At 51.0% G+C, this 17,871-nt stretch overlaps 7 protein-coding genes across 7 annotated transcripts; 4 read left to right on the top strand and 3 right to left on the bottom strand.

The window, feature by feature from the left end:
* The first annotated feature begins 338 nt into the window (after positions 1 to 338).
* SPT3 (transcriptional regulator) lies at positions 339 to 2,291 on the top strand. The gene is made up of 4 exons (XM_059463889.1): positions 339 to 613; positions 947 to 1,036; positions 1,105 to 1,914; positions 1,964 to 2,291. Exons 1-4 carry the CDS (start codon positions 569 to 571, stop codon positions 1,967 to 1,969), a joined length of 951 nt encoding a protein of 316 aa, XP_059319549.1. The 5' UTR covers positions 339 to 568; the 3' UTR covers positions 1,970 to 2,291.
* A 165-nt stretch (positions 2,292 to 2,456) lies between these two features.
* Positions 2,457 to 3,807, bottom strand: PPM1 (carboxy methyl transferase for protein phosphatase 2A; the record flags this gene model as incomplete). Its single annotated transcript, XM_018276978.2, has 2 exons — positions 3,398 to 3,807; positions 2,457 to 3,334 (listed from the first exon to the last, which is right to left on the bottom strand). The coding sequence occupies exons 1-2, from the start codon at positions 3,657 to 3,659 to the stop codon at positions 2,457 to 2,459; spliced, it is 1,140 nt and encodes a 379-aa protein (XP_018128669.1). The 5' UTR covers positions 3,660 to 3,807.
* A 580-nt stretch (positions 3,808 to 4,387) lies between these two features.
* VE01_07545 (uncharacterized protein) lies at positions 4,388 to 7,583 on the top strand. The gene is made up of 2 exons (XM_018276979.2): positions 4,388 to 5,815; positions 5,867 to 7,583. The coding sequence occupies exons 1-2, from the start codon at positions 5,432 to 5,434 to the stop codon at positions 6,995 to 6,997; spliced, it is 1,515 nt and encodes a 504-aa protein (XP_018128668.1). The 5' UTR covers positions 4,388 to 5,431; the 3' UTR covers positions 6,998 to 7,583.
* A 641-nt stretch (positions 7,584 to 8,224) lies between these two features.
* Positions 8,225 to 10,316, top strand: VE01_07546 (uncharacterized protein; the record flags this gene model as incomplete). Its single annotated transcript, XM_018276980.2, has 3 exons — positions 8,225 to 8,540; positions 8,603 to 9,922; positions 9,975 to 10,316. 2 exons carry the CDS (start codon positions 8,225 to 8,227, stop codon positions 9,826 to 9,828), a joined length of 1,542 nt encoding a protein of 513 aa, XP_018128644.1. The 3' UTR covers positions 9,829 to 9,922; positions 9,975 to 10,316.
* Positions 10,317 to 11,318: 1,002 nt separating this feature from the next.
* Positions 11,319 to 11,778, bottom strand: VE01_07547 (uncharacterized protein; the record flags this gene model as incomplete). Its single annotated transcript, XM_018276981.1, has 2 exons — positions 11,319 to 11,630; positions 11,707 to 11,778. 2 exons carry the CDS (start codon positions 11,776 to 11,778, stop codon positions 11,319 to 11,321), a joined length of 384 nt encoding a protein of 127 aa, XP_018128670.1.
* A 1,164-nt stretch (positions 11,779 to 12,942) lies between these two features.
* Positions 12,943 to 14,455, top strand: VE01_07548 (uncharacterized protein; the record flags this gene model as incomplete). Its single annotated transcript, XM_018276982.2, has 2 exons — positions 12,943 to 13,721; positions 13,791 to 14,455. Exons 1-2 carry the CDS (start codon positions 13,571 to 13,573, stop codon positions 14,453 to 14,455), a joined length of 816 nt encoding a protein of 271 aa, XP_018128675.1. The 5' UTR covers positions 12,943 to 13,570.
* VE01_07549 (uncharacterized protein) lies at positions 13,563 to 16,352 on the bottom strand. The gene is made up of 4 exons (XM_018276983.2): positions 16,074 to 16,352; positions 15,994 to 16,024; positions 14,565 to 15,941; positions 13,563 to 14,500 (listed from the first exon to the last, which is right to left on the bottom strand). Exons 1-3 carry the CDS (start codon positions 16,143 to 16,145, stop codon positions 14,806 to 14,808), a joined length of 1,239 nt encoding a protein of 412 aa, XP_018128674.1. The 5' UTR covers positions 16,146 to 16,352; the 3' UTR covers positions 13,563 to 14,500; positions 14,565 to 14,805.
* Positions 16,353 to 17,871: the final 1,519 nt, after the last annotated feature.

The raw sequence follows: 17,871 nt of genomic DNA on the forward strand, positions 1-17,871 counted from the left end.
CTGTATAATAAAAGGCATGGTATCACTGCATCTGCATGGCATTACCGCATCACCACATCGCACTTCTACTCCAACAATTACTGTAATTCTAATTTCCTGTAGACTGATCAAAGATTAAATAGAAGCTCAAAATTAAATAAATAAATCTCAAGGCCAAAATAATTGCTGAACGGAACAACCTGTGCCATAAGACCGACGCATGGTACAGCCGCCTTAGCGCGCCAAGCCATGCAATCGACGGGGCGCCGACGACCATGGACGACGTCGTGCGCTCGGACCACCTCAGCCACGGGCGACATGGACGCTGTCGTCTGGCGTTTAGATTTGTACTTCTTCTCATTTCCTCATCACACGCGCTTCGTGCAGAGAGGCGTAACACGCGTTTGATCCCATGGGCGATTGCGAGGTTTTTCATCAGGACGACGACATTGGAGGACCTTTTCTATTTGTTTGAGGGGAGTTTGGTGTGTACGAAGTGTTCATAGAAGGTCGACCCACGATTGAAGAAGAGGTGGATTGATATATCTCATCACTAGCAACAAGTTGGTCGAAGAACCAGATCACCAAGATGTCGACCGATAAGACAGCCAAGTATAGGACGGAGATCCAGCAGGTTAGTGGACGTTTCGATCTTTGCTATTGTGTCGAGGAGCGTGCTCGACACAAGTGAATTTCACCGCTTCGTTGCTCGGCTTTTAGCAAACTAGATATTCCTGGCGGGTCTCCTTGTTGCTTATTGCTTTTCCCCGTCACTGTTCTCATTCTTTACGTTACAAGCTCCCCACGCTTCGCTTCACGCGGACAGCACCCACAATGGCTCGCAAGGGTAAAGCAACTCTGTTGCTCAAGGAGTCTGTCTCCGACTTTGAAGACCCTGAGACAGCCTATAACCTATAAGGCATTACAAAACTACAAGAAGTGGATTGCTAACCAAGTATTTAAATAGATGATGTACGTCTCTGGTGAGACCGGCGAACCATCACCAGAAACAACTGGAATGGTCGAGGAGATTGTGCGCCAGCAAGTCATCGAAATGGTATGCAATATTCATTGATCGATCTATTGATCTACACCCCTCTTTGAATGCAACCTAACACCTTCCAGCTCCGCACCTGCACTGAGAACGCCGCCCGCCGCGGCTCCAAGTCCATCACCACGGACGACCTCATCTTCCTGATCCGCCACGATGCCGCCAAAGTCTCCCGCCTCCGCACCTTCCTCTCCTGGAAAGACGTGCGCAAAAACGTCAAGGACTCAGACGACAAAGGCAACGAAGCCGACATCGGCACGGGCGACGAACCCGTCGCAGCCGTCGCCGCCACCGGCCCCGTCGACGTCTCCAAGAAGAACAAGAAAGCCAAGGTCGGCCTCCCCTGGGAGATCGCCTCCCTCTACTCCCAGGAGGTCCCCGAGCGCGACGACGAAGACGACGAGGATGAGGAGGAAATGAACTACGCTACCCTCCAGCGTCTCAAGAAGGCTGATGAGCGCACAAAGGCCATGACCAAGGAGGAGTACGTCACTTGGTCTGAGTACCGTCAGGCGTCCTTCACCTTCCGCAAGGGCAAGCGTTTCCGCGAGTGGGCTGGCTTCGGGACCATCACCGAGTCCAAGCCTAATGACGATATTGTCGACATCCTCGGCTTCTTGACCTTTGAGATCGTGCAGACCCTCACTGAGGAGGCCCTGCGTATCAAGGAGCAGGAGGACCTCTACAAAGAGAAGAGCGGCGTTGAGGACCAGGGCAAGAAGCGCAAGGCTGTCAAGGGACTCTTCGATCCCCCTGCGGTTGGCAAGTCCCCTGTTGAGCCAAGACACGTTCAGGAGGCTTTCCGCAGACTTCAGGTGCGCCCGAAGAAGTCTCGCGCTATGCTGAATGGTACGAGGGGCCTGAACAGGACTCCGCTCAAGCTCGTAAGTGACCCTTTGTTGCTTCATCTGGAATATACTGACTATTGCGTAGTTTTGAACTGGCACAGTCCGTCTGGGACAGTTCTTCTAGCACGGTTCTTCCAGGACAGCTCTTCTGGCACGGTTCGTTCACAGTTCTCCTGGCCCAGTTCTTCTGGCTCAGTTCTCCTGGCGCAGTTCCTCTGCTGGGTGTCCTGCTTTTATTGATTTTGACTTCGGCGTGAAGGATGGACATGGGGCCTAATGGTACGGGGACTTCATGGCGTTTATTTTGCGTGTTACTGTTCATAGGATGGATTATGACAAGATGGTTTTACAGAGGTTCACATGCGTATTACTCTGCATGATAGGTCATGGCGCCAATGAACTCATTATATACACTGGTGTGCTATGTGCCTCGTTGCGTGACTGTCTTATTTCGCCACTGCTATATCTGCTCAATTCATAAACATCATCAATTATCCCAACCCAACCCAGCGCTCCAACTCCAACGCCATCAAATGCACAACAATCCCCCCTCATTCCCGCTACCCCAGTCCAACCCCCTACTCCTCCCCCGTCTCCCTAATCCTCCTCTCCTCCTCCCCCTCCAAAAAATCCCATCCCCCAAACGCCCCCTCCGTCTCCCTCTGCTCCCTCGCCCCCCAAACAACCAAATAATGCCTCCCCAACAACCGCCACTCCTCCTCCTCATCAAACATCTGCATCTGTCCCAACCTCACCTTCTCCTCGTCCTCAATCCAATTATCCCACAGCCAGCTGATACTCGCGCCTTCTTGGAACATATCCAGCCCTGCTGCGCGCAGGCGCTCGAGTTGGGCGTCGAGAGAGTCGTAGGTGGAGATGGAGGGCATGGCGAGGTTGCGCGCGGCGAGGTTGGAGGTCATGACGCGCCCGAAGGCGGAGGTGGGGTTCGTGGGCTCGTAGATCACGGTTCCTATCGTTGGGATGCGGGAGGTGAAGAAGTTGAGCACCGCGTCTGCCTGTTCTGTCGTGAGGTAACATAGACAGCACTCCGAGACAAGCAGCGTCGGCAGGTCGGTGCGTATATTATCGATCTCCGCTGGCAGACTTCGCAGGTCCACCGGGTGAAAGAGGTACCCAGCCTTCTTCTCACCATCCGTGAAGTACCCCCACATCTTCTTCTCCGGCTCATGATCCGGCACCGCGCGCAGGGCGTTGAACTCGCTCCCCGGCGGCGCGAGCTTGTCTGAGCGATTGACGAAGGCGAGTTTGTTGGCGGAGATGATGGGGAAGTCGAGCTCGTGGTAGAGGATCTGGTCTTTGTGGCCCCGGTCGAGGTAGCGGAAGTAGCGCGTGTCGGTGCCGGCGCCGAGGGAGATGATTTGCACGTTTTGCGAGGGGTGCGCGTTGATGAAGTTTTCGATGAGGCGGTCGAGTACTATGGTGCGGACATAGGTTCCTGGGGGGTGAGAGTGTTAGTGGGGGGGTCGTCAAGGCATTGGGAGGGGGGATGGGGAAGCACCTCTGTTTATGATGGGCATGCGCAGGGCAGGAGAATCAGTGCCTAAGTCAGCGACGAATTCGCTCACATAAGGGTCCTCCAAATAGCCACAGGCCACTGCACTACGTCTGGAACCGTTGGCGTCAGTATCTGTCTCGCGGATCATTTTGTCCCTGTCTGGCCCCGCGCCTCTTGCGCTGGAGGACCCCCCTCTACCGCGTCCACCGCCGCGCGAGCGATTCCCGCGCATGGAGAGGAGATTGGGGATTTCAGGTGCAGCCATGATGGCTGTGAGGGTATCTTGTGAAAACAAATAATTACAAAGAAATAGAGGGTTATGGGGAAGTAATGTTGGTCAATTCCGGATGGAAGGAATTGGGGGTCTCGTCTGGAGCTTGATGGAGCTTGTTACAGCTACTGTGTACAGCTACTGTGGTGGGGTCGTTATCGATAACGGAGGGGTGGGATAACTAAATTCCAGGTCACGGGTAATTTACAGACAAACAGTTGTATCACGTGATGAAGGATATAATCTGGTATCACGTGATAAAGCATGTGGTTGTACTGGAACTTCCACAATGCAACCACAACAAGCCATCTCATTTCCCTTTACGGCCCATTTTCGGTCATGAGCGTTTCCCGTCAAAGCCACAGCTCCACGCCTCTCCACAGCTTCACGCTTCACTCAAAGGTCACTCTAAGGGGTTACAACTCTTCGATTCCACGACTCCACGATTCCACAGGCTCAGAATCCACCGCTCCAGCTCCGCAGCTCTGCCGGTCAATGCTGGATATCCATAATGTGGACTCAGGTGGATGACCTGTACGGTCTGGACTATACGCGTTCGAGCCGTGCGCGCGCCGTCCTCAGCTCTTCTCCGAAGTTCAAGCGCCGATCGCGACATATAAGGAATAAGGAAAACCTTGGTATACCGAAAATATAAGTGCAATCTCCTCCAAAACTCTTCTTCCGGACCCCATTGTTTGAGAGTAACTACTTACAGGATTCAGGGCTTCAAGGGTTATGCGAGACAATGCCAGTCAATATGCGCATTTGGACGAAACATACATGATGTACTCCATACTTACTCCTCACACACGCTTCAAAAGTATTTCATTATTCCATTAATCTCATTTTTGGTGGAACGCGTGGCCCAATCACGGAAATCCCTTATTAGTCCCCTTGTGCGGGACCTTGCATCTTATTCGATTTCGCTGGTTATGGCCCGTCCAGAGACAGAACTAGTGGGTGACAAACTAATGGTGCAGAAGTTAGCGCCAGGTACAGGTACCGGCTGGTGGGACAACTCAGGGACAACACAGCAAGTAGGGCTTTCACTTGTCTGCCTTGTCGAAGTTGGTCGGAATTGCCAAATATGGACTGTTTGCGACTCGTTACTGCCCAATAGTGAATGGCTCCTTCCTTCCGTTGCTCCCCGGCGCCTTTTCGCTGAAATCCTGCGATCCTATTTATCCCCATTATTGCCATTAATGCCAATTGGTGACCGGAGTCGTTTCTCATCTTATTTCTGGGCACACACGGGAACACACGCACCACACGCACAGGCTCCCCTGGTCCCCTACCCCCTGTACTTCATGGACAGGTCCAGGCGGGACCAAGTGGATTGCCCTGTCTGAACTGTGGGAACTGTGGGAACAACACAGAGTGTGGAAATGGATCGAAACAGCCCCATCACGGCCCGTGACTGGCTGGTTGTCACAGAGAGACAGCTCAGAGCTTTCATCTCGGTTTTTATCGAATCGCCACTTCTCATCTCCATCCCGTCTCCCTCCCGTCCCCATATTCTGTCGCTTCTTCCCCATCTGCACTTCTGTCTCAATCCATCATCACATTCGTTACTATATCATCATCGCATCGCCGTCGCTCTTCGCACGAAAATCAAGACGAGAAATTTCGCACGCAAGCAAGCTCGAAGAAAAGCTACCACTAAGGTCGATCGGCGGGCAAGATCAACCGAAATCAGCGCCGTCCCACGAGCTCTTGGCCGCGATCCTCGCCCTAGCACCTGGCGATAGCACCAACACCACGCGACGATGAGATTCTTGGAGCAGAAGGCTGCCGTCGGCGCCGCTATTGTATTGCTGGCAGCTGCGTCTGAAGCAAGGCACTCTCACAACAGGCCGATGCAATTGGAGACTCTCGAGAGGAGACATGGACATGGACACAGTCACAAGAACGCGCACTCTTCGAGAGCAGAGCACGAGGACCAGCCGGCTTTGGATAAGCGTGATATTTGCTCGTTCCCATTGACCGCCGGTCTGGTTGCTGTTACTCCTGGCTCTCAAAATGCTGGGTGGGCGATGAGCCCCGACCAGCCTTGCACTGCGGGCAAATTCTGCCCCTATGCGTGCCCACCTGGACAACTCATGGGTCAATGGGACGCCGACGCAACTACATACTCATATCCGGCATCCATGGTACGTTCAGGAACCTTAAATCCTGCATTCTAATCAAACTAACGGTCGTAGAATGGTGGCCTCAAATGCGACAGCGGTGGTAGAATCAAGAAGCCATTCCCAAACAAGCCTTATTGCTACCAGGGAACCGGTTCCGTGTCTGCCCATAACGAGTGCGGCCAATCCGTCGCGTACTGCCAAACTGTGCTCCCCGGAAATGAGGCCATGCTCATCCCTACCAATGTGGGCAGTGGTCAAACTGTAGGAATCGCAGTTCCTGACACACAGTACTGGGCATCGACGGCGGCACACTACTATATCAACCCACCCGGATTTTCCACTGCGGATGCATGCATTTGGGGCGATGGATCCAAGCCGATCGGTAACTGGAGTCCGTATGTTGCCGGCGCCAATACCGATGCCAGCGGAGAGACATTCGTCAAGATCGCCTGGAACCCTATCTACACCGGCGAATCGACTTTCTCGAACGATCTCCCCAAGTTTGGTGTTAAGATTACTTGTGATGGCGGTGGCTGCAACGGCCTGCCTTGCTCTATCGACCCCGCCGTGGTTAAAGTCAACGGTGTGACCAGCGGCAACTCGGCAACCGGTGCGGGCGGCGGCAACTTCTGCGTTGTCACTGTGCCAAAGGGTTCAAAGGCGAAGATCGAGACCTTCGATGTAGGCGGCTCGTCTGGCGGCGGCGGTAGCGGAGGCGGCGATGAGACAACTGAGCCATCGTCCTCCGCCGAACCTACCCCAACCCCGACACCAACCCCCACCCCAACACCTACTCCAACACCAACCCCCACACCCAGCCCTAGCAGCTCTTCCGTCGAGAGCTCCTCCTCCTCCCCATCCTCCTCTAGCGAGTCTAGCACGTCTAGCGAATCCAGCACCAGCGAGTCCAGCACTAGCGAGTCCAGCAGCACCAGCGAAGAGAGCAGCAGTGACGATACCACATCCACCAGGGTCCACCCCACTGTCCTGCCACAGATGCTATTCGAGAATGACACCGCCCTCTACAACAACGCGGCGCCCACCTCTGGAGGAGTAGCCTCCGCCGTACAGCAAGGCGACTCCGACGCCTCTAAGGGCGCAGCTCCTTCGACTAGCAGCCCCAGCGTCGCTAACTCCATCTCCCTGCAATCGAGCTTCGTCGCTCTCGCAGCGGCCTTCGCGGCGTGCAGCATGCTGCTATAGGCCAGTCATCATCATCATCGCCATGCATATTTTACGGATAGGGTCTACGGACCCACTCCGCCATTCTATCTTCGTTGTATATACGATATTTAAACTATTTTGCTTCACACATACCCGGGTTTCAGCGACAAGCGAAAACCCCTATTTTCACGACAGATTTATGGGATATTTTAGGATGAATTTTTTCTTTTTTTGAACGTCTTATACCCCCACCTTGATCATAATTCGGCCGGCAGGGATCGGAGAGAAAACCGGATTTTGTTTACATTCACAATTACGACTGGCCGCCCCAGGGGGTTTTTGGAGGCGTGCTGAGTTTTTATTATTTTTTATTTAGCTCTCTTGAGCATATTCTTACATTCTACGATTTTGAGCTTTCAGGATTTAGAGATTTTGGGACGGACTGAAGGGGGGAAGCACAAAATATGAAAAGATGAGATATTACGAAATTAGTGGAGATTGGTGGAAGTTATGAGGGATGTGCATGGCGCATCTCTCATATGTCATCTATATGCTATATATAACCTACCTACAGTACCTTGAAGGGGGGATGGTGATATTTAGGTTAGAGAAATATAAATTTATAGACATTGAGATTGTTTATGTGATTCTGTTTGGTGAGTTGGTATTGTTGGGGATAAATGCGGTCGCCTTGATTGATTGACTACAAGTCGACCGTCGATCTACAACTGATTTTCTGACCGTTATATGAGGCAGCTTTCGGCCTGAGGCACCTAAGACCTCAACTTCTCTGAGTGAGGTTGGGCTGCATCACCTCCTGAGGCGGAAATAGAGAAGTTCGAAAGTGCGTATAGTTTTATAAAATGAAAAAATATTCAAGAATTAGGTGGTGATATATCCAAACCCTCGATGTGCGCATTCTCGCGCAGAATCGCGCAAATCATTTCAAAAGTGCGCAAAAAGAGTGCTGGGCGTGAAGTTTACCGTTATCCCAATCAGGGGAGGAACATTTCTAATCAACGTGCGTATCCAAAATCACGTGTTCTCGCGTCCCTAGTGGCGCGTTACGGCGCGCGGGACTCGAGTTTCCCCGATAAGGCCATCCGACACAAAAGACCCTTGATAACCGCCAGCCTTGTCATGCACCCTTCGCCCCCTCCGCCGACTTCATAAGACCACTTTCTTCCACTCCCCCCCCCATATCCATCCTCTATATCCCACCCCAACCACGACACCTCGAACATGCAAGTACAATCAGCATAGAGCATGGCCCTCCGCACCCCCCCAACAGACCTCGATAGCGACTACGGCTCTGATTTCTCCCCCGAAGACCTCGAGGTCCTTGATCGTCTCGTCGTCCAGACCCCATCTACCGTCGTCAGCGTCCCTGCACCGCCGACTCCCTTCTTTTTCTCCCGCGAGAACACACCGTCTGCTCGCCGCGATGCGCATCCCCCGCGCTCACGCTATGTGGCCAGCATGCCGATCGCGTATGAGACTGAGCCCCTCGCGCCCCCCGCGCCCCCGGCAGTCAGTCGCAGCGCATACCCAGGCGGCCCAAACGGCGCCATCTACCCGGATCGTGAGTCTCCCCTCTCCTCTCCCCCCTCCCGCACGCTGCTCTGACACCTGCTAAGCGGCTAGTCTCCGCCGCGCTCTCCTCGCTCAACGAACCCACCACCACTGCCTCTCAGCCTGAAGCACCCCCCACCGAAGCCCCAGTCCCCGACACCCGAACCCCCCTCCAACGCTACCGCTCCTTCCCCCGCAAAGCCCTCTCCGTCACCGACCTCGTCTCCCCCGCCTGGTGCGAGCTGCAATACTCCCTAACCCTCTCCCTCCACGGCCGCAAGCCGCGCACCGAAGCCATGAAACGGGGAAGCGAGGTGCACGCCGCGCTCGAGGAGGAGGTGTATACGTCTGTCCAGATCGAGGTTGCGACCAAGGAGGATGCGTGGGGGTTGAGGGTGTGGAATGTTATTCAGGGACTGAGGACGCTGAGGGAGGCGGGGATGACGAGGGAGTTGGAGGTGTGGGGGGTGGTGGATGGGGAGGTTGTGGGGGGGGTGATTGATGAGGTGGGGTTTATGTGTCCGGATTTGGAGAAGGAGGAGGAGGCTGTGAGGGCGCTTGCGGTGGCGAGAGGGGAGGCGCTGCCGAAGCCTAGGACGATTCTGCCTACTGACCAGAGGGCGCTGGATGAGTATCTACATCCCACACCCCCACAGCTGGCGAAGAGGAAATTGTACATTACAGATGTCAAAACTCGCTCTGTTGCCTCCTTACCCCGCGGCGCTTCGTTCCGCCCGACGAAGCTCCAACTCATGCTCTATCACACCCTCCTCTCCTCCCTCGCCGCGGGCGACTCACCCCTCTCCGCTGTCGCGGCCCGCTATGAGCTCGACACGCACGCGCAATTCAGTCCTGCGTTCGTAGCGCAGGTAGCCGCTCTCGCAGACGAGGTATTCTACGACGCCCCCTCCAGCGCCGAAGAAGTCGCCCGCGCTCCCGATCCCGCCGGCTCGGAACTATCACGCAACAACACCCTCGAGAAGCTCTGGGCCGTCATGATGGAATTATTCACCGAAGTCATCGGCGAAGGCGGTCTAGGACGCGTGCTCCGCGCGGAATACCGCAGTCGCGGAACGGGAGGGGTGATAGGGGAGCAGGTTTTCCCTATGGATGAGGCGGTCTTGGGAGGGTATATAGGGCATGGGATGGGGTGGTGGAGGGGGGAGAGAGAGCCGGAGGGGGTGGCGGTGCAAGAGGCGTTTAAGTGTCGGAGTTGTGAGTTTGCGGAGGGGTGTGAGTGGAGGCTTGGGCAGGTGGAGGAGGCGAGGCGGAGGGCGAGGGGGGGGTGGAAGGGGTAGAGGGCGTGGTGTGGAGTTGGGTTTGGGGCGTCAGGGCGTGGCGGCTGGGGATACCGGATACGGCGATGAGGAAAGAGAAGGGATTGGGTTTTGGGCAAGTATATAGGGAGAGAAATGTTTCTACTTCCCCTAACTTTGGTCTATAGATTTTCAAGATATAGAAATGGGATTTCCCAGAGTGCTGCCTGCATCCCATCCAGCTGTGATGGTTGCTCCAGTGGCCGAGAGACACGTCCTGGTGCTCGTCGATGTGTTCGCCGCCACCCCAGCGGTGGAGTCAGCTCCGCGCCCCTTTTTACAACAATGATTGGTCTCATACCCTAGCGACATCAAGCTCAACCGTTGAAGCTTCATCCAGCCTCGGGTCTCCCCGAGTAGAACCCTCGTAAACTTGGGATGGGACAATAAAAAACAGCCTGACAGGGCAGAATCCGCGCGAGTTAAAATCGTCTGGTAGAGCGCGTCAGATGTATAAATATAAAAACACATATCTTCCATTTTCGACTTCTGCGCTGTGCGTTGCCATGAAGCAGTGTTCGGCGGATCGTGATCCGGATCTGATCCTAAGCCCTCACGGATTAGGTCATGATTATTTCTAAAGCACATGTTCCGGCCCAACCATGAGCCCAACCCAACCCAACCTAACGTAGTAGTGTAGAACAGTATCGTAGAAAATTCAAATCTATAACCTACAACCTACAACTATAGCAATTATGGCTACTATTGCTTCGATTAATCCATTTCCGCATGATGTGCGCACCTGCTTTTAAGGCCTATATGAGTAGTACTACCTACTATAACCATGAGCAATTTACACACGAAAAATGCCACCATATGCACGTAATACTCGATAATCCTACTACCTATATACAATACAATAAAGAGAGCTCAAACCTTAAGACACGCATACTCTCTAGCTTTATGCTTATTAATAATAAGCTATGTAAGTAAGGTGATAACGGCATCTGCACCCTAGAATTATGGTTCTAAAAGAAGAGGTGTTTGATATTATCATATAAGAACACCTTAAGCTTCTACATGTAGGCTAGAATAAGGTATAGCCTACTATAGAGCAATAGTACTATAGGATAAAGCCTCCGATCTTGCAGCCTTGATCTTGCAGCCTTAATACGAACATGTCGTCGCTACTATAACTCCATGCAAGATATGCTAGGCATACTATATAAGGAGCAAGCAGTGCTCTAATGGGCAGCGATTGAATCAAAGAACAATCACAAAGACAGCAAGGGAACAAAGGCTTGCAACTCAAGAAGGAATCTTCGAAAACCGACAATTCACGGGGGCATAGCAACTCGTTCTACATTACTAAACTTTCGTCATTATTGCTCTATATCCTCTCAATTGAGTGCACAGTGACATATTTCCATTATGCTATGTAAAAAAGGTTAAGTTCTCGGAATTTGAGCCAACGCACTTTCATCCCCCCGACAGTATCTGGAGGAAGAGGCGATTATCTGTTGTGTTGTGACCTATTTCTCCTTTATGCACCTCTCTGCTGCGTCTTTAATGACAGCTTGAAGATAGTTGCCATCAGCTCGAAGGTTGTAGGTGCAGGTTCCACCTTCCTTGCGGGTAATGGTGACTTTGAGGGTACCGTCCTCATTGGTGTCATATGTGTAGGTGTAATGGACTCCGTCTTGTGTTATAGCCTCGCCTTTGCCATGGCATCGGGGATTGCTACCTCCAGTGATGCTGCTTACAATGCAAGCGGCGCTATCGAACGGGCTGTTGATGAGGTTGTCCCCTGAACCAAAGATGCCATGGGCTTGCCTTGCTTGCTCCTGATTAAGATAATGTTAGCGTTGATCCCTGAAGTAAGAAATATAATCTAGATGCCTAGCGGTTATGAAAACTTACCGTTGGGACTGGGGTTGCTAATATAGCCCCAGCAAGGCTGGTAATCAAGGCAGCAATCGCGAATGACTTCATGTTGTCCAAAAAGGTCACGTGTAATTCAATGTAATATGATGTTCGTGTTAACGACAAGGGTGCTAATGGAAATGAAAGTTTGCGAATGGCTAATCTCTGCAGTTTCCATGCCACAGTATTTATATTTTTGCCCGACTGTTAATTTTGCCTACTTGGTTGCCAATGGGCTGCGGTTCTTCCTTGACGCAGGTGTCCTCTTACAACATAAGACACTGTTATTCATTAGTGAGACTAAATTCCGTTAGCTTATCTGTGTATAGAGCAAGGATTTACATCAGCTCTACATTGTCTTAAACCACTTCTTACCTGCTGTGTTGAGAATGGCGGCGTATTGAGCGTTTGGTCTAAGGCAACGCAGAGTTGGTGTAGATCCTAGCCCATGGTTAAATCCCCCCACATATATTCCCGCACGATCATCATAATAAACACACATTCAAAGTGATAGGCGTGGAGATCTGCATAATGTGGCTCCGCACGCTTGGGGGTACGCTAGTCGAGAAAGTGTTGGCTCCCGAAGGTTCGGTTGCTCTCCCCGCATTGAAAAATGTGAGCTAGAGAGTTTAGATGTTACTGGAGAGCTAGTTGACTACTGAATAATCGATTACAGTTATAACAAAACATCGCTATCCTAGGTGAATGCTGATTTTGTTGTGAGGTAGTGGAGACCTAAGCCACCCCGAAGGCTAGTGCCAACACGGTTAGCGGGGGTTTCCATACTTGCTCAATCAAGGGCCTAATCGCACGGAGTTGCACCTTTTCAACGTAAGGACCCAAGGAGCAATATCCCTTAGAGGTCATTTGGCCGTTTGTCGTCTAACACTAAAGGCTGTTGCGCTACTAAGGCGGTAAGGTAGTGTCTATGTGTCTAAGACAGTCCGATGTAAGAGTGAACCTAATAGGGCACTTACTATCAGTTGACCCTAGGTTGACCCTAGGTCTTAACCTAGCTGGCCACTGTCTGTTGATCGATCCTATATTTGACTCGGCTAGTTCTGTGTAAAGGGGAGTCACGTGAGGACGCCCCCACGTGCAGGACACGATAGGGCTTAGTAAAACTAGGAGCCTTAACATAAAAGGGACTAGAGGCGTAGGACTAAGGCCTCTAGTTAATAGTTGCTGTATCTACGTAGACCTATTATGCTTACTAAATACAATACCCTTCCTACCTTCTAACCTAGTTCCCTAGACTTCTATAAGACCCTAGGCTTATGCTTTATAGTTCTATTAACTTAACCTATATCTAGCCTACTAGGTTAGGATAGTAGGTGTAGGGGATACAGCCTAATTCAGAAGGGTGGGTGCAGGGGTAGTGGCGGCCTGAGGCAGCGGCAAAATCCCTCATCGTGATTCAGGGGTGGTGGAGGTTATATTCGAAAACCACAAATCCTAATACTATTTTGGGGAATACTGGTCGTGGGCGACTCACTTGTGTGGGCGACTCGCTTGTGAAATGCGTTAATATAAAGTACATTATTATATTCTAGGCGGCGATCGAAAGCGAAATGCGAAAGCGAACTGCGAAATGCGAAATGCGAATGCGAAAAGCGAGAAGCGAAATGCGAAATGCGAAATGCGAAGTGCTAGTGCGAAGTGCCAGACCGCCCCTAAAATAAGTATCAGATTGCATCAGGGTTTTTGGTCGTGGTTATAACTATTGAGGGATTTCTGTCAAATTCTCGTCGAAGCTTGTGTATTCAACATTGCTCACTTCGATCCATACCACAAGCTTCATTTGCACAGCCAATTGGCAAGCGAGATTCCAAGTGATAAGCACATTACAACATCTGTCACAATGGGCGAGATCAATCCCTGGAGCTATTCGCCAAGCCCTGCGGCAGCGATGATATTCTTGATCCTTTTTGCAATCACTACCCTTTGGCACATCGTCATCATGTTCCGCCGCCACGCATGGTACTTCACCGTGCTGGTAATTGGCGGTGTCCGTACGTCTCCTCCTCCTCCTCTTCATTATCTGCTAGTATATCGCGGCAACGCTGACCGACTTCTAACAGTCGAGATTGCCGGCTATGTCACGCGCTACCTAGCCAGCAAGGAACAAAGCAACATAGCACTCTTCGTCGTGCAGACCCTGTGCATCCTTGTTGCACCCGCGCTCTTCGCTGCCTCCATCTATATGGTCCTAGGGCGTCTAATCACGCTCGTGCGTGCCGAGGCCTACTCGCCCATACGACCGACGTGGTTGACCAAGATATTCGTGTTGGGGGACCTCCTCTCCTTCATCATCCAGATCATGGGCTCTGGGATGCTGACAAACAATTTCACCCTTGGAAAGACAATTATCCTAATTGGCCTGATCGCCCAGATCATCTGCTTCGGGCTGTTCGTCTTAGTCGCCGTTCTCGTCTCGCGGCGCCTAGCGCGAGACCCAACACCGATGGCGAAATCGCTAGATAGACGCAGCAGTAAGAACGGCTGGGTGGGTGTCATGCGCGTTGTCTTCTTTGCTAGCGCTCTGATCTTCATCCGGTCCTTCTTCCGTCTCATCGAGTTCACTGGCAATAACGACTCTCCTCTACAGAAGAGCGAAGCTTACCTCTATGTTTGTGACTCGACGTTGATGTTCGGTGTTCTGGCCATTCTGATCTACTACCACCCGTCCGAGTATGTGAAGGCACAGAGTGAAGTCTGGCAGGGTCAAGGCGAAGAACTCATATAGCAAGCAAACGCCAGAAGAGCTTGGGTACTGCGATATTTGAGTAGACTATTTATCTTGTATAAGCATATAGCGCATTAGAGGCATTGCCATTGTATTTAATAGTTCCTACATTTGTCTATGCGAAAGATACACAGCTTTATTAGCGATACTGGTAGTCGTAGGCGAGAACGTTGCTGAAGCTTTTTTGTTTTGTTCTTAGATTAGAGAAATATGGTGAGGGTAGTGAATTTCTCTTAACGATTTGTAAATCGTTGGTTGCATGGGAAAATAGAGTAGTTAGTTTGTCTCTGTAAATGCGCATTCAAATCCTCCTATCCTAGCTATAGTCGTATGTGATGTGATGTGAATTTCTAAGCCCTATATATCGACAACGGGGGTGATTGTCCTCTTCCTGGTAAGCAGCTCACAAGCATCTGAGCTAGGGCAGTTCTGTCGTTCATCTGTAGTGCTATTTTTGGTACAGACATATACTCCTCCCATGTTGGATCAATGGTATTGTGTATTTCCTTAATGTCGTGACTAGCCACACCTTGGTAGGTCCATGTATCTGGGAGAAACTTGAAGAGGGCTAGATAATATGCAAGTATAATGAGAGCTTGTGGTTGTGCTTGTCGAACCAACTCGACAAACTCGGATGATACCACGTCGAAGGCCCATGCCTTAATCTTTTTCTCCAACCATGACTCCTCGTAAGGGTGCTCTAGGACAGCGATAAGCCGGCCAAGCTCCGTTGCAGCCTCATGGAGACCCTCGGGGTGCGCACAGTCATTCCCCTCTCTTGAAAGTGCGCGCTGAATATCGTCAGGTATGGCTCCTGGCCCTGGGATGTCGGCAAAAGATCCATAGCGGTTACCAGGAGACTCTATATCGTCTTGGCTGGCAGTGAGGGGAGAGTGCTGTCGAAGGGATGTTGGTGCATGGAAATTTCGCTGCCCTAGGGCGAGGATCAGCCAATTAGCTGTCCACAGGCCGAATTGCTTAGTTGTACGGTCTGCTGCTAACGAGACTGTCGCAAGCAGGACGGATGCACCCCTAACAGCATTAAGTGTTTGCGGCGAGATGTCGGCAACGGCTCGGCGTAGAGTTCGCAAAGCCTGGTCCCGATAGAGATAGACGGGAAGGGTTTCTAAGGAGACGGGGTCTGTGCAGCCTAAGTGGATCATTGATACGAGGAGGATGGCGTCCATGAGAAATCCGTGCTTGAAGCCAAGTTGTGGAATGTCGACCGTCAACGCAATTGATACCTTCTCGGGGAACGTCCTAGCAAAGTACTGCGCTGTAAAGATACAGTAGTGATGTATCAGCCGAATATCCAGAAGGTGCTTAGCGCTATAATCTGGCCCTTCAGATAGTTGCTGGAAGCAGGGCACCGGCTGAGTATCGATGCGGTCTTCGAGTATTGAAGGGCTGGTCTGGACCGGGGAGTTGGCCTGCGTACTTGCCGGTACGTTTGCCGCGTACAAGCATTCATCGCCGCGGCGGATGCCTATAAACCGATTAAAAGCCGCGAGAAACACTTTTAGGAGAGGCAGGCATACAACCAGCGCATTGCGGTTTGACTTCGTCGCACTAGAGGCCTGTCAGCCGGTTATCCGCTCTAGGAAATGGGGTGACTCACCTTAACTCGCCTGAGTTTGCAGTTGTTGCAGCCTGTCCGAGACTTTCGATGTGAGCGAATACTGTGCGACATTGTTCTTTGCACTATGTTGAGAGGAAAATTTGGGATCACTAGGGGGTGTATTGGTTCGTATAGTCCAAGGCTCACCGCCTTCCATCATTAAGACGCAGTATATTGCAACAAAATTATTTTTAGTGTGAGAGATCTCTTAAATATAAGGCTTAGTTAAGCTAATGCGTAAGCTAAAATCAGCTATAAATCTGTATCATGATATGTTTAAAGCGGGTGAAGCTTATTATATTACTTTGAGACGATGCTTGTTGTCACGGTAAGCACGTGACTAGGCATACGTAAGACAAATTGTTGTATGCTTAGTAATATCTATATAATCTAGATATATCCTTAGATCTCACAGATACACCAAAATTATGACGGATAGGATAATAGGATATATCTAGATCATGATCTAGATCGGGTCGGGTCATCTACGATCTGTGCCGAACACTGCCATGAAGCGTATTCGCAAACTAGGAGTCCAATCCATAGCTATTATTAACGTATTTCCCGTACGAGTGGCCCACCCGAACGAGTGGCCCACCAAAACACCAAAACGCGTCAATGTGACTATAGTCAACAATGCCACGACCAACACAAGCCAAATCCTCTAATCAAGAGGATAGAATACTATTAGCTATGCAAGCAATTAAACAAGGCCAGTTTCAAAGTGTCCGAGTAGCTGCAGCATCGTACGATATCCCTCGAACAACACTACGTCGACGAATTCAAGGAATGACATCCCGACGCGATTCTACACCTAACTTACAGAAGTTGACTCCGTACGAAGAGTCAGCTCTTGTTCAGTATATCCTCGACCTAGATTCACGTGGATTTCCACCCCGGCCACAAGCTGTACAAGAAATGGCTGACCTTCTACTCTCTGAACGAGGCGAGAGCCCTGTTGGGAAGAACTGGGCTACGGGCTTCATAACACGTCGTACGGAAATCAAATCAAAGTTTAGTCGGAAGTACGACTATAAACGAGCAAAATGCGAAGATCCTAAGATAATTCAAGAGTGGTTCTCTCTCGTACGAAACACAGTTGCAAAATACGGCATCTTAGAGCAGGATATCTACAACTTTGATGAAGCAGGTTTCGCAATGGGAGTTATTGCTACTGTAAAGGTAGTCACAAGCTCAGAAGCAAAGAGCCGTCCAAAGACTATACAGCCAGGAAATAGAGAGTGGGTGTCAATTATCCAAGGTGTCAATTCGTACGGATGGGCACTCCCGCCGTTTATCATTTTTAAGGCGCAGAATCACCTCTCTGCTTGGTACGAGGACTCAGAATTACCAGACGATTGGGTGATTACACTAAGTGAGAATGGGTGGACTTCAAATTCAATTGGGTACGAGTGGATCCAACACTTCGATCGACATACAAGCACTCGTACGATCGGAACCTATCGCCTTCTTATTCTTGACGGACATGAGAGCCACCTCTCAGCTCAATTTCAGCACTACTGCACAGAACGGAAGATAATTACCCTCTGTATGCCACCACACTCCTCACACATTCTTCAGCCGCTTGACGTAAGCTGCTTTGCTCCACTAAAGCTTTCGTACGGACGTCAGATTGAAACCTTCGTACGGAACAGGCTAAATCACATTACGAAGCTTGAGTTTCTCTCTGCATTTAAAGAGGCATTTAAAGCTACATTTACAGAGCAGAACATTAAGAGCGGGTTCCGAGCTACAGGACTAGTTCCGTACGAGCCACAGAATGTCCTCTCTTACTTGA

Source organism: Pseudogymnoascus verrucosus (genome assembly GCF_001662655.1).
Source record: "Pseudogymnoascus verrucosus strain UAMH 10579 unplaced genomic scaffold scaffold_34, whole genome shotgun sequence".
NCBI lineage: Eukaryota > Fungi > Ascomycota > Leotiomycetes > Thelebolales > Thelebolaceae > Pseudogymnoascus > Pseudogymnoascus verrucosus.